The sequence below is a fragment of the Vanessa atalanta genome, chromosome 20 (genome assembly GCF_905147765.1).
Source record: "Vanessa atalanta chromosome 20, ilVanAtal1.2, whole genome shotgun sequence".
Lineage (NCBI taxonomy): Eukaryota > Metazoa > Arthropoda > Insecta > Lepidoptera > Nymphalidae > Vanessa > Vanessa atalanta.
In genome coordinates, this window is record NC_061890.1 from 3,214,711 (window position 1) to 3,230,304 (window position 15,594).

The 15,594-nt window shown below is 33.9% G+C and overlaps 1 protein-coding gene across 3 annotated transcripts in view; it reads right to left on the minus strand.

Moving 5' to 3' along the window:
* The window catches only part of LOC125072148, a 43,647-nt gene continuing 28,053 nt past the window's right edge, over window positions 1–15,594 (minus strand). Inside the window, exons 2-6 of one of the 3 annotated variants that reach the window (XM_047682678.1) lie at window positions 3,826–3,891; window positions 2,927–3,105; window positions 1,974–2,165; window positions 969–1,148; window positions 1–322 (exon numbers count right to left, since the gene is read on the minus strand). In XM_047682678.1, the coding sequence (XP_047538634.1) occupies window positions 101–322; window positions 969–1,148; window positions 1,974–2,165; window positions 2,927–3,105; window positions 3,826–3,891 (839 nt within the window). In that variant the 3' untranslated portion in view covers window positions 1–100. Of the gene's footprint in view, window positions 323–968; window positions 1,149–1,973; window positions 2,166–2,926; window positions 3,106–3,825; window positions 3,920–15,594 lie in introns of those variants that run through there. The other 2 variants (XM_047682679.1, XM_047682680.1) reach the window with 2 other exon arrangements.

Sequence of the window (15,594 nt, forward strand, 5' to 3'; positions counted from 1 at the left end):
TCATTTTTATAATGTTATGATTTTTTTAGTTCAATGTTATTCTTATGATTTAATCGTTCTCTCTCTTTTATTTAGGTTTCAAATTGCAATAAAATGGTATTTAATTCCCTTTGATGGCTTCTCTCATTTGAGCGGTGATAGCAGCCAATCTCCTCGCACGTTGTCGTTTCGTCTCCCTCGCACGCGTAACGCGCACACTCCGCGCGTCTTTTAGTGCGCAATGTGCTACGACGTGCGCACGCCTTGCTGCATCCATTGCTGCCATTTCTTGGCGTATTAGGGAAGTTTCCCAAGAACTTAGGGTGTTGCTGATGGCTAGACGCTGTAAATATCGAATAAATTTTATCCTTATATACTTATGTATTCTCCGTTCTAAAATTGTTAAGATACGACGTTTTGGAATGTAGCAATGTATGACGTCATTTGATATTTGTAAATACCGTTAGCAATGCTATCGGGGTTAGCTACTTAGCCATTGATAAACAGACGAGACGTACTAATTAGGTGTGCTTGTTAAATGTTAATGATAGTTAATAGGTGTACTGTTTGAAAAACACTGAGGAGCATTTGTTAAGTAAAAAAATAAGATGTTTAACTTTTTTTTAATTATTTTCTATGAGTTCCGACGAAGTATGTATATGTTTTTTATACATTTCCTGTTTATTTAATATTATAAGGATAAAGAAAAGCTTGGAGGAATTTGCTGAAATTTACTCCGTTGTAAGTTCGTGAGCCTTGTATCTGAATCAAAAGATACAAGTCTCCAAATTTTTCCTTTACAAATTTTTAGCGTGGTATTGGAGATAAGGTACTTTTAAAGGAACTTGTTTGCGGTATCGTATGGAGACGCGAGTGTTCGCTTAGTGGACACTAAAATATACAAACTAATTAAATTTGAACTCTCCTCGACCCTTTTAAGTCCCTACGTGACTGGATGACTAGGTGCACAATAAAGTAAACTACACGACCTGCGAAGCATTCCGCAGCATTTCGTTTCGTCGTGCGCTGGCGTCGTCCGCCCTCCGGCGCGCGTGCAACAGCTGCACGTGTCGGTGCCAGGCGGCGACGTCCCCGCGCCGCGCGCGCCGCTCCGCCGCCCCGCGCGCTCGCGCCGCCGTCTCTGCCGCCTTGCCAACCAGCTCCGACACCTGATGTGTTAAATGTTAGGAATATTACAATTATTAAAATGTCGAAATCTTATTGTCTTTAATTAGTTAGTTTATTTATTATTTAATATTTGACAGTACACCAGCTATGTTAATGTCATCCTGACCGATTTTGGCCACGGCGGCAATCTCTCTCATACATATCGCACGAGAGAATGCAGAAACACACATGCACTCTATATTCTCTCACTCTTGTAATCCGACACAAGATCAACGGCTTTTTGTATTTTAAATCTCATAAACTTTTTAACGACCAACTCCGTTCTCCTGTCTTTATCATCATTAATTATATCAGATTTTAATGCAGTTTTTTTTTAATAGATAGGGTGATTCGAAAGGAAAGTTTTTATGTACAAAACAAGCATAATATAGTAGAGGAACATGATAATTTTAAAGTTTTCATGTGACGTAAATAAACACATTTTCTTGCGCTAACATTACAAACGCTGGTTGAACTCAGATAGATCAAAATAATGTACTACAGAATTGTACACCTTAAAAAAGTCTTAAAAAAATCCAATGGTATATGTCTATCTCTTAGGGATAACCCACAATAACCATTTTTTATCCTTTACTTTTTACGAGAAATAATGGCTTATTTACGTATCGATTTTAAGCAATACAGCATTAATCCTAAGCCTAAATGTATTGGGCATTTCAGATAGATCAATATGACATTATAAAGTATGTAATTTAAATGAATATTTTCGAAGATATTACAGATTTAAAATGCAGGACATTGTGACAAAAAGCTGTGAACTATATTTCTGAGCCTGTAAAGCACATTAGTTTTTTTTCCATATTTACTTTTTGGTCATCCCTCCACGCGAGCAAATCTGCGCTCCTCTGCTCTTTATACCGGATGCAATGTAACAGCTGGCCTGTTTTTATTTGCTCTTCTGCATCTCGCTGTAGGCGTTTGTACTCGTTGTGATACTTCTCTTCTGTTCTCTTCTGGTTCAGATAGCGTTTGTATTGTTCTGAAGTTTCAGCTTCTACCTGAAGTATATGCATGCATTATATCAGCTAATGTTTGCATTGTAATGCCTCATTGAAGTTATATATTATCATATGATACGAGTTAATTTATTATGATAATCTAACGCTGATTTATAGTGACGGACGTTAGGCCTTTGAAACCTATGACCTTCTAGATCAAAATAAGTTGACCAGGTATTTGACGCTTTCAGGGCGTCACGGTAGCATGCGCAAGCGATCCCGTGGCGTCCGCCGAAAGACGGAGAGGGTACCGCTGGTTTTTTAGTGGGTAAACCCGGCGTACCTGGGCGCACTCGGCGTCCAGGGCTCCGGGGAGTCCCACACACCCCCCCACCTTCCATCACGTGGGGGAAGCGCGTAACGCGTTTTTCCAGCGAGAAAAAAAAAAAAAAAAGAAAAAGGTATTTGACGCTCCCTGTAAGGATACGCCCGGGTAAGAAGATTAACTCACAGCGTGACCTATGCCATTTGGGAGAACCCCACTTCCTTTATAAAAATAACATAAATGTGCCAACTTTTACGTTTGACGAAAACATTTTTTTCATATTATTTAAATCTAAACGCAACGCTGATTATAATAAAGTAAAATGCTGGATCTTTATACGTATTTAATGAAAAGGAAAATATTTATCTACCTTACAACTGACGACTAACCCCAAAACGCGAGCGAAGCCGGGGCTGACCACTAGTTTACAATATATTTTAACAAACGTAACATAAAACTACTTTCTACGAAAAATATTATTTAATTGCTTTCAAACCATCTCTCGATTTTCCTTCTCCTTAATCCACAATTTCTGAAATTGTTCTGCAAGATTCTCCCTCATCCGTTCATCGTCTCTTTTCCTCGCTAAAGCTGTTAATAGCTTCCATTCACGATCAGGAATGAAATCCCAAACTTCGCCTTTATTTGCCACACAATCGAAAGTGCTTATAGGATCTGAAATTATATTAGAAAAATAATTTTAATGTAATTTTTGACGTAATATTCAAGTCTAGTTGGTATAAATTACGTTTTAACATAGTAACTTCTAAACATCAAGAATGTCTCAAAAACCACCAATCTGATTTTTATAATGGAGGGAATTTTATCCGAATATATCATTAGGGTTTTGTGTTAATTTCCTTATTGAGAATTGGTGAGCCCAAAGAGCGTTTTTGAAAATTCATCTCCTTTGGGGCTAAAAATTTGTGTAGAAATTCGTCTTTCCTGATTTTAGAAATATGGGAAACGATATTTGGGCAAGTTGTTAAATATTTTTTCATAATAATTTATCATATAATAGGGTGTAACTTAGGATGAAAGTTTGTATGGAAGTTCGTCATTTTAAAAGTTAGAAAGATAGAAAACGGTGTTTAGATTTGAAAATAATAAAAAAATAGCTTTAAAAGCATCACAGTTAATGAATAAAAGATTATAATGGGTCAAAGCGTTTCAGAAAATTCGCCACTCAAGTGTAAAATTAGGGATTTGTTATGAAAAATATTAAGTGCCTGGTAAATAAAAATAGCAAAATTATAATTAAGCTGCATTGCATTAACCATCTAAAAGCATAAATATTTATCAAATATCTATAATATTCGAGCATATCATTAATACATTACATAATTTTATTCAAAATACATAATGCTAACTAAAATATAACAATGTATCTGTTACCACTAGAACAGCGTCCAATAGGTGATGATTTTCTCGGCGAGGCGCATCGCGATCGTCTCGGCGACTCTGTTATTATTTTATAACAAAACACCATTATACTTTACTTCCGCGTCTGTGCGCTACATACAATTGTGGGAAATATATAATTGCCGTTCTGTTTGATTTGGCATGCGTTAGGCGTAACACTGATTTCACTTTGACTACGTCAGGGCTGAATTAGTTCGCATTATATTAAAACCTAATTAGTTCCTTTTGCAGAAATACAATTAAATAAATTAATACTGATACGTATCTTGAACATGTAAAAGTAAATGCACTGCTATCTCTATACCGTAACCGGAGAGCGAGGTTGTGAGAACCTTTTTGTGAATGTTTCTATGGTGTTATTGATTAAATTTTTGGCAACGAATACGAGGCTTACAAGGCATTTTTCTTCATTATCCCCCTACTATATTCATGTCATAATAATAGACTTATATTCAGCGAAAAGTTTTCAATAAATTAAAACATTGTTTGGATAGTCCTCTGGAATTTTGTATGTAGCAATTAAATAGAGTATAAGTAGATTTTATTTTGATAAATTCTTTTCTTTCTGTCTATATTATATAAATATAATATAGGTATGTTTCAATAAAAATGGAAACAAGTTTGAAGAGGGCGTTATCACATCTTATCAGTTAGGAGATATCACGATATGCGATATGGCAGTCAAAATCATACCACGGGCTAGTGATGACGTTTAAGTCATGGATAAAGACAGAAAACCTGGTGTAAGAAGGCCTGACGTGCTGAGAAAACTTAACGCGGAAAACCTGCAACTAATAGAACGTGGTCTCCTGGGTGATCTGCCTGATCGATTTAAACCCAGCAACGTACCAGTCAGAGGCCTGTCCAATGAATTGGCGGTAGCGAAACCAACTGGTTTTTTATCTTCTTGCTTACCCGTTATTCCACCCTCACCGCCACCAACCTTCGATAAATCACCGTCAGACGATGAAGGAGGATCACCTCTCAAGAAATCGTTTAGTTTTCGGGACAAGTTTCGAATGAGCTTTTTCGGTAAAGATAAAATGGAAAAGCCTAAGTGGAAAACAATAGAAGAAGGCAAACCTATTCACGAAAATATAGTTCTGCCGGCCACGCGCAATGACATTTCAGAGCACGTTAACAAATCGAGTAAACGATTTTGGTTCTTCCGTAACAGAGAACTTATGGAGACCAGAGAGAAATCCCATACCCCCATATATACAAGGAGTAAAAGCTTCGAATTTCTTCCTAGAGCTATAGAAGAAAACGAGGGAAATAAATTGAAGACAAAACTAACGAAGAACAGCCTCTCTTACGCTTTTGGTAGCAGCGATACTTTAGGCGACTCGGCCTCTGTTGACAGCTTGGAATACATAGCAAATGTTTATTACGACAAAGTTGATAACGTATGTCTGAAGAGCATCAAGGAGTTGCAGGATTCGGACCATAATTCTTGCATGTCCACATCTACTTCAGCATCGAGTGGATTGGTTGTGAACATTTTCAAGAGAGAATCAGTCCAAGATTTATTGGACGAGTTTAATAAAACAGTGGACTTGTTCAGTGAGAATTACATGAGTGATTGTGAACCATATACGAAAACATCGGATTTGTCGGTAAACGAAAAGAGGAAAAGTTCATCGTTCAACACATTACCTTCGCCAAAGGTATTACAAGTGGCAAAAGTTAATAAAGTGAGTGATGATTTCAAGGCTGAGTTATCGCAAATGTTGGAAATGAAACGTGCAAGCGATATATCTAGGACAGCGAGACGCGGTTCTGTTACTGATTGGTTTGTGTTGGAAGACAAAAATCTTCCAGTGACTGTACATAATCAGAACAACGCGACGTCAGAGGCTAATAAGTACAGACGTGCGCAGAAGAAACCAATGCAGAGAGTCAGAAGAATTAGTTCAACTAAATATGTAAGTAAAAAATTAATTTTAGTTCCACTAAATAACTAAGCAATCGATTTAGATAATTCTATAACAAAGAATGAAATGGTAAAGAATAATTTAGATGTGGTCACGTTTGATCCTTAGCTATCTTATCATATTGTAAATACGTTTTGAACGATATAAATAATTACAGCACTGTTGACCTAAATAACAAACATTCTGCTTTTAATAAATATTTCATATTATATTTGACTTATTTGTGAAACATTTATTATTATAATTTATGTAATATTATTTATAAATATTTTTATAATTATTATCTTAATTATTTATTATTCGTAAAGTAATGCTTAATGTCACTTCATAATTTAATATCCGAAGTTAAAAACTATTATTAGAAAACATTATACCTCTTTAATAAGTTGAAAATCAACCACTAATCAAAAACATCTATTTTGTATATTTAAAAAGTTTTTTTTAATTATTATAATTTGGCCTATGTTACACAAGCTACTCGTCCTGACAGCGCGCGAGTACTACGGCTGTATAAGAAAAAAAAAAACCAAAACGTAAACATTCTGATGATATTAAAAATTTAATTTAAAAGAGTTTTCATAATTTTGGCGCCAAATGTAGATGAGTGACTTGCAGTTTACAAGAAATTAAATCAAAACAAAACCTGTCATAGGTTTCGAACTTCCTAAAAAATCTTTTTAATAAACGCGAAGTTACGCGTGAAACGCACTAGTATCAAGTTTAATACCGTTCAACTGATCACCATGACAACTTGTATATACACAGACTAGACAACATTGCCGGGTATTGCTAGTACAGTATAATCCTGTAATTCTCGCGATTCAAGCGATTTTTCCGCCTAAAACATAGATATACGCTTTAGGTGGAAAAATCGCTTGAATCGCTTGAATCTCATAACTTTAAGAATGTTTCAAAATATATATGTAACTGACCAGTTAAAACCCGTTTAATCAGAATTTGCAAATTTGGTGTGAAAGATAATAAACAAGTTTTTTATTTTTATTTTTATAATAGCTTTTTATAATATGTTTTTGTCTTTTCACTCGATTTTTTTTTATAAAACAATTTGATGCGTACGTTATTTTGTAAACTAGCAATGCTATCAGTCGAGTGTGAGCCAGATAAGAACTACAGACGGCACTTTTTGGTACACTACGATAACATCATTACTTATTCCTTCATCTTTTAATATTTCTCTGATTTCGTCTTTTAACATCGACAACTTGTAATGGATATAACCTTGGTTGAAACCAATAGGTTTTCGTAGGTATTTAATATTCTGTAAGAACTCACTTCGCATCTCACACGTGAAATGTTAAAAAACATATTTTAATGCGAGTATTCTTTAATCGTTATATTTATAGTAATTTTCTTGATAGTTCCTAACATGTTATACGGTGAGTTTCGAGATTGTTGTTACAGAATAGATCTACTGTTAGTAACTATTAATTATCGGTATTTCTTTAATATGGAATAATACCTTCAGTACCATTTACGCTCCCACGCTTTAGGATAGCTAACAAAGAGATCTCGTAATGTTAACATACAATATATTGTGTAAAAGTAAGATAAGATAATATATTATTATATGTTTAGCATTCTAAGATGTAAATATTTATTAACAATGGCAGCGCTGAAAATTTTCGAATGAAAGATTCTGTTAAAAATTACACTAAATAGTTAGTGTATGTATTTTTCTAGAACAAATTTTCAGATGTTTGTTTTAAATTCTACTAACTACTAAATGACTTTGACAGTTAGTTTCGCGGCATTATTATACATTTTTTAATAGTTTTTAGTCGTATTAGATGGGCAAAGGTATCATTTTGGACGAAAAACGCGAACCATTATAACCTATGGTACCACAAATTATATTCCCATATACCTCGAATGAGCAATAATTAATCTAATATGAACCGTAATAAGTTTATTAAGGCTTTATTGCTTATTTTATTACAAGTTTCTTGTTTTAAATACAAACAATTATCATCATTATCATCCTCCTGCCCTTATCTCAATTTTACTTGTCGGCGCAGCATGTCTTCTTCTTCCATATTTCTCTGTCGGACGTCATCTCACAAGTAACAGTCATTCTAACCATATCGTCTTTCACACAACTCATCCATCGTTTCTTTGGTCGTCCCCTACATCTATATCCATCCACATCCATGCTCAAGACCTTCCTCAAAACATGGTCCTCATTCCTCCACATAACATGCCCATACCATGACGGCAGGTTTCCACATAGCTTCTCGGTTACCAGTGCCCCTTTATACTTACTCTTATGTACCCCATTCTTTACTCTATCCATTCGCGTAACACCACATATTCCTCTCAAATACAAATACAAATAATACAATGAGTTAAAATTGTATTTGACATAAATAATATACAAAATAATACTTAAAAAAAAAACAACCACGTTTTATATTTAACTAAGGGAAATTCCAATTGATAAGTCTGTAAACTCAGAATCATCAGTTTCAGAACAATCAATTTTATAACTAATTTCTATTTTTTTTTAGTATTTCTTATCATTTGCCTTTGATCATTCTAGTTATGATTATTAAGTTTTGGTTTGTGAATTTGTTTTTACGTTAAAATTTATGTAGTAATTAAAAAAAAATACCAATTTCTTATAATTAATTCAGTATGTAACGATTACGAAAAAAAGAAATCAATGTGATTCAAATCAATCCATTTTACGTATATCCACGCCTTTAGGACTTGATAAATACATATTGTGTCTAATACAATGTAGAGTTTGCCGCGCTATCATATAAAACTTAGTTGACAGAAAATATTCCTATTATTTTTGACAAAAAAAAAGTATAACTATACATGTGTATAACCAAATACCAATGGTCTTTGTTATTTGAACTTAGGTAATATAAGACTTGATAAATACATATAGTACTAATCCACTTACAATGGTTATGTAGAGTTTGCCGGGCTAGTATGTATCATATAAAACTAAGGTCATAAGTTTACATACGATATTTCTATTATTTTTGACTAAAAAAATTTATAATCATGTGACCAATATCATAATACCATAATCATATAACCAAATGTATAATGGTACTCCTTTGTTATTTTAACTTGGGTAATTTAAGGAAGGAAAATACATATTGATAGTTTTTATATATAATATTGGAGATGACGTATGTCTGCTTATCTTTCGTTGTACGAGATTATAAGATTAAACAGAGATCTTACGTCTTAGAGTTTGATATTATTTATAAAAAAGGCGTTGGCTTTTTTTTTATCAAAAATAAAATAGGTACAAAGTTAATAGGTATTGTCTTAAATAAACGTATTAAATCGTCTGGAAGCTATCTGTTTAGAATATATAGCGTATGCCAGATAACAGTGCTATAAAACAACAAAACAAGTACAACAGAACAGCAAAAACAGTTTGTATTTGGATCTATTAAAAATATGATCAAAACCACCCAAGATAATTGTTTAACGTTTAATACAGGATTAAACGAAGAAACATTTGTCAATTGAAACTTCGGCAACATATCGACAAACCATTTGTCTGCTGTCCTTCAAATTCAAAATTGAAGTATTTGTGCTCTACATATACAATTGATACATTTTAAAATCTAACTTATAACGTGTTTATTTATCTAATAGTTTTATACAACACGTCAAATTGATGTGTGACTTTTTTAAAGTATAGGTAAGCAGACGGGCTTATAACCTGCCGCTAAGTGGTCACCACCGCCCTTAGACGTAACCGCTGTAAGAAACATTAACCATTTATTACATCTCCAATGTGTATAAATAAAGATAACAAAGAAAAACGGCTGTATGAATCCCAAACCAAAAAACAATAATTAAAGAATACGCTAAGAAAAAATATTGTAATATTTTAACAATTTTTTTAATAACGTTAGACGTTAACGTTCTTAGTTAAAGCATTATTCTTAAGGATTTGTCTACATAACAGTGGAAGCATGTGTCGAAAATTGGCGCTATTTTGAATAATACACGCATGTATTGAGTTTATTTATATATTAAGGATTAGTATACACGATTCAAATTACTTTGAATGAATTAAAAAAAAAAAAACATTTTCTATGTTTCTTTTTAATACTGACGTAGATGAGCCGTACTTTTATACGTTGTGAGTTAATATTTTTAATAAGATACATTATATATTATTTTAATAATTTGATGTCGAATGTCTGTTGTTCATACACTGACATATTTTCAAAATTGATGTTGTTACAACCCGGTAGCGATAGATGGCGCTGAGTGCAAATGTCACTTTACTAAATCGCAGTGTCCTGATATTCGCTACTGGGTATGTTTAGTGTAGGGTTACATATATTCAATGATGCGATGAAACATATAAAATTTAAATAGAAAGCACATCCCTAGGTTTAATCACCTGCATACATAATACATCGGCGTAAACAGATGATCTAAAAATGTCTCATAATAATCTTTAGGGCAATAACGATGACTTAACTTCTGACTTATGTTATTACAGGACTAGTGTTGTGTTACTGAGATTGATATCCTGAAGTTCGTATGTCTGCTAGTAAAAGCGAAACATTCAGGGCGGAACGCGGCCTTTCACCGCGCATAGGCATTTGGCATTAGTCGTTACCTATCTGTACAAAGTGGCTTATTTCAATGTTCAAGTGATGGTAACGAGGTTTAAGTGAGGGTATAATAGTACATCTGCATGGAGTCCTATCCTATACGAGATTATGATCGTACGTTGAGGCAACACTTTAGGTATAAAACCGATACCATGCTTTTCTCGTTATATGTTGGACCACTGTGATGATCCGCAGAACGGGTCATTGTATAGCGGCACAAAAATGACTGATCATAGACACTAAAGCCCTGGGGTGGCAATCCTCCAAGTAATAATAAGATCTACGGGATCGATTTGTGGTAAAGAATCCATGGCCTTTTCAGTCGCGCGACCATTTAGGAGAATTAGAATAAACGGAAGGGGAAAAACTAGTACTAAGGCCTCACCTAGACGAGGGGTGAAACTTGTCTTTAAACCAAACTCTTCGGCAATGTTTCATAAGCATTTGGCGGAACTCGCCTTAGGGACGAAGAGATTTCAATATCTATGCACCTAATCAGTGTATACGACATTGAGAGGCAAACTTAGCTGCCGTTTTCCTCAGGCTGGGTGTTGTTTAAAATACACTATGCGAGGTCTCCACCTCCCTCTACCACACACTTATGCGGGGACTATCGTCCTTTACCCACTATACCCTATAAGGGTAAAGAAAAAAAATAATAATTTTTACTTTGATATTCGGTTTAAATTATAAAATATTTCAAAAGTAGGTATAATAAAGTCGTTAACGTTAACTAGAGTGAGATTACAATTACTGAATATAAATATGTAATGTAATACTGCGAATGAAAGTAAACAGACATGAGAATACAGTTTATTTAAACGAGTTTTAATTGTGCCAATACATAAAAAAAAATACATCATTGACAGGTGGGCGGAGAAGATACAAGGAGATTGATGTGGTCGATATTCAAAATTCAAATTTGTTTTGAACACAGAACACAGATTAAAAAATCCAGAATGACAATGACTTGTCGTAAGGTCCTAACTAAAAGGCAAAATACTATTAATTCGTTCAATCTGTTCGGTCTAATTGGTTAAGACACAAATAAGCGCGACCCTATTAGCAATAGGTAATTAGTAGAAAAGTGACAATTGAGCGCAACTCGAGGCGACCGTTACATGTGACATGAACACACATATGCACCAGATAGTTACAAAGCTATGACAGTGTAACGTCTACTTAGTTATATCTAATTTGAAACTTACTGGCGAAGCAGGTCGGAACTATTAAAAAGTATTACACACGCAGTTTCTATGTATAATTATTATTTATCTTAATTAACACGAAAATATACTTTATAATTATTTTTTCATTATTTGTGTTCTAACCTTAAAAATTCAAACAATAACATCCAGAGATTATAATCTAATTTCCGCCGTAGTTACAGGCGTGACGTAACAAATAAAATGATTAATCACCGACACAAACAATTAATTTTACGCCAGCTGAAATGAGCCATGAGTCGAACAAATTTTTTAATGTAAAATTTGAAATATAAAAAGCAATTTATATAAGATGAAAAAAATCATATAGCGCTGTTATTATTTTCAATTTTTAACACAATATTGTTATATAATCAGAAATCATCTATTAGGGAAAGTAAATGTTTACGCGTAGTTTATCAAGCAAAATCAGTCAAATTTTTTATTCAATGATTGTAGCAAATTCCTCAGACCTGAGAAGATGTTTTTCTCTTATTTTACAATACTTAAAAATGATATTGTATGGGGGTTTAAAGGCCTATAAGAGACGCAATAAACTCTCAGTTACAAGTGCTTTGCTTGACTTAAGAGTTTAAACACTACCACTAGAAGTTTGGCCGCGCGCTGTCAACGTCACGGTCGTTTATCTCAGTTGTGAGTACCGAAATGACTCCGACCGACTCAACCGAGCAAAACATACGATGAAGATACGGAGTCATGTAAAGCTATTGGTTACATACAGTTTTGCTCTTAGAAATCTAAGACTATAATACTGTTCAGACTGTCAAAGGCATTTGATCCTAATAAAATAGATGTCAGTTGCTCGACGTTGTACTATTTGGACCAATAGCACATTACATAACCAATGTTTATAACCATCTGCATTGTTTGTTACATCTAATTTTAATGCCACGCCTCCGGCTCGCCGCGTCGAGTTGCAAAAGGGTTCCAATAACGTTATAAATTATACTCATATAGTCCAATTCTTAAGAGAAAGTTTAAACAAAACAAACCACCCTAGATGATGCAATAATATTCTACTTATAGTTAATGTAAGAACGTGGTTCTCTTTTTAAAAATTGGCGATAGGGGATTTACCTATTTCGCGCGATTCATTTACAGGATAACATTGTTTTATTCCTTGTGCCTATAAACTTGTCTTTTGTTCTCTTCAATGAAGACTAACATTGGTTTGTTTTGAAATTGTTATACTTATAGTGTTCTATTTGAATTTGTAGATAGAAGATCAACTATTTGTTACACTATTTAGTGAGCGATTAGTTAAATACAATGTATGTTGAATTTTTTCGAATGCCAAAAGGTATATATATATATACTATATAGAATTACGTTGATCTAGTAGCTAGATATAAGGGCGTAGAGCTAGAGGTTTTGCCTTCAAATCTCAGTTTCGGGTTGTTAAAATTTTATTCGGTTGATTTATCGTAAGATTCTCAGTAACTGCACGTCTCCAGTCTATTCGGATTGTGGGAGTGACGTAGTGACGTAACGTGGCTATGTCCTGCGTAGTTGGCTAGTCTAGCACCCGTGGCCGAAATCGGGCAGGACGACATCGATGTCGTCGAAATAACATACAAAAAGTTTGCTTTTATGATGATGTTGTCGACAACATCATCATAAAAGCAAACTTTTTGTATGTTTTATCGTTAACTGTAGTCCAAAATTAATGTCCAAAAATAAAGAAATGTATAAGTAAAATATCGATTTGCCTTACCAATTTGCAAAAATAAATATCCAAAACTAAAAAAATACCAGAAAAAAATAGTAGACAATAAGTAGACACGCTCGCCGCTCCTACCTTAGGCTGCAGCGGAAAGACAATCGCTCGTGATTCCGATTCATTACAACCCGAGTCGGTCTCACGACTCACTTTCACTAGTGCCTTATGCTATTATAATGACAATTTAATATTAACACCGGGTTGTGTGAGAAATACTAATGTAACTAGAAACAGTTATGTAAACACACCATAGATTATATAATGATTTCAAAGAGTCGTAAGGAATACCTCCAGGTTATGAAATACAATCACAGTCAGAACCGGACCGTAAGGTTAGGGGGCCCTGGGCTAACACTACTTAGGGGCCCACCTAAGACATATCTGAACGTAGACTTGAATTAAATTAATTGAATGGGTTTGATTAATTGCAGGACTCGCAGGGCTGCAAACCATACGATCTGTTTGATTTAATAAAGTTATGGATTTTTTTTTTTTTTTTCAAACTCAAATTCCTTTATTCAATATAGAAGTATTACACTTTCTTATTGATTGTCAAGTTAAACACTACCACCGGTTCGGAAATGTTGGAATATACAAAAATTCAAGCCTCTATACATAATAGATTTCTCTTTCATTATATTATTCAATCTTTCACTCATTCACATTCGCTCACCACTCATTCAATCAACGAACAGCTTTACTTGATTATTTAATATTCATTATTAAAAACATTGTCAAACAGTGCAGACGTGTCTTATTATACCTACCCCATTTCCCTTCAGGTTATGGGCCCAGGTCATGTTTAAAGTTGTTTAAATAATTAAAATTAATAGTAAAAGTGTTACTCAAAATGGATTCGCGAAGTAAAAGAAATATACAACAATTTAACGGTGATCGCTATAGTACTTGGAAGTTTCGTATAAGGTCACTACTAGAAGAAATGCAGTTATTGCCTGTTATTGACGAAGAACCACCACCAATACCAGATAATGAGTGGATTAAGAAGAATATGCTAGCAAAAGGTACGATTGTAGATTACTTGGGTGACACATTTTTAAGCTTTGCAAGAGGTTCTACTACTGCAAAATCCATAATGGCCGAACTAGACAAAGTATATGAGCGGAGGAGCTTAGCGACTCAATTGGCTTTACGTAAACAGTTACTTAATATGAAACTACAGCCAGATGTGACACTATTCGAACATTTTAACAATTTCGATAATATCATTACTGAATTAATATCGGCTGGTGCAAAATTGGATGAGATGGATAAAATATCACATTTACTTTTAACTCTACCCACATCATACGATGGTGTTATAACGGCACTGGAAACACTTGGAGAGGAACAATTGCATCTATCTTTTGTAAAAACTCGTCTTCTAGATCACGAAGTCAAACTAAAGAATACCACGACGACAGAACTCAAAGTTTTACATACATCAACGAATAAATTCAAATCGCAGAACAAAATTGGATTCGATAAAAGGAAATCATATAATTATTATAAAAAGAAGTCATACACCGGAAATTCATCATATAAAATTTCAAAATTATATTGTGATTATTGTGGACGACGAAATCATATGAAGAAGGATTGTCGATTTTTCAAAAAGTTACAACAAAATGGAGGTAGTAGCGGCAGTAAAACAGCAGCTGCGAGCGCTTTGCAAATCAGAAACGATAACGAGGACAGTTTCGCATTTATGTTTTCAACGTGTAAGTTGTCAAATTCTTATAAATATCATATTAATAATATTGTTTTCATTTTAGATTCGGGTGCAACTGACCACGTTGTAAATAGTAAGGAATTATTTTCTTCCTACTCAGAGTTCACAATACCGATTAAAATTGGTATAGCTAAGAACAATGAAAGCATTCAAGCGTTTGGTAAAGGTACAATAAATGTCACTACTAATTTAGGTTTTCAAGGGGCGATTAATAATGTATTATATGCGCCGGACGTGCCATGTAATTTAATATCTGTATATCGTATTCAACAAGGAGGTATGGTTGTTATATTTAAAAATAACAGTGTTTATATTAACAATAGTATCAAGTGTTTAGTATCGAGTGTTATCAGTAATAATTTATTTAAATTAGTTTTTCAAGTGCATACGCGATCTCAACATAATTTAAATTTGTCTCAAACTTCTACATCTTACGAACTATGGCATAAGCGTCTAGGTCACTTAAACAAAAATAAATTTAACATTCTAAAAAACTTAATTGATGATAGTTACC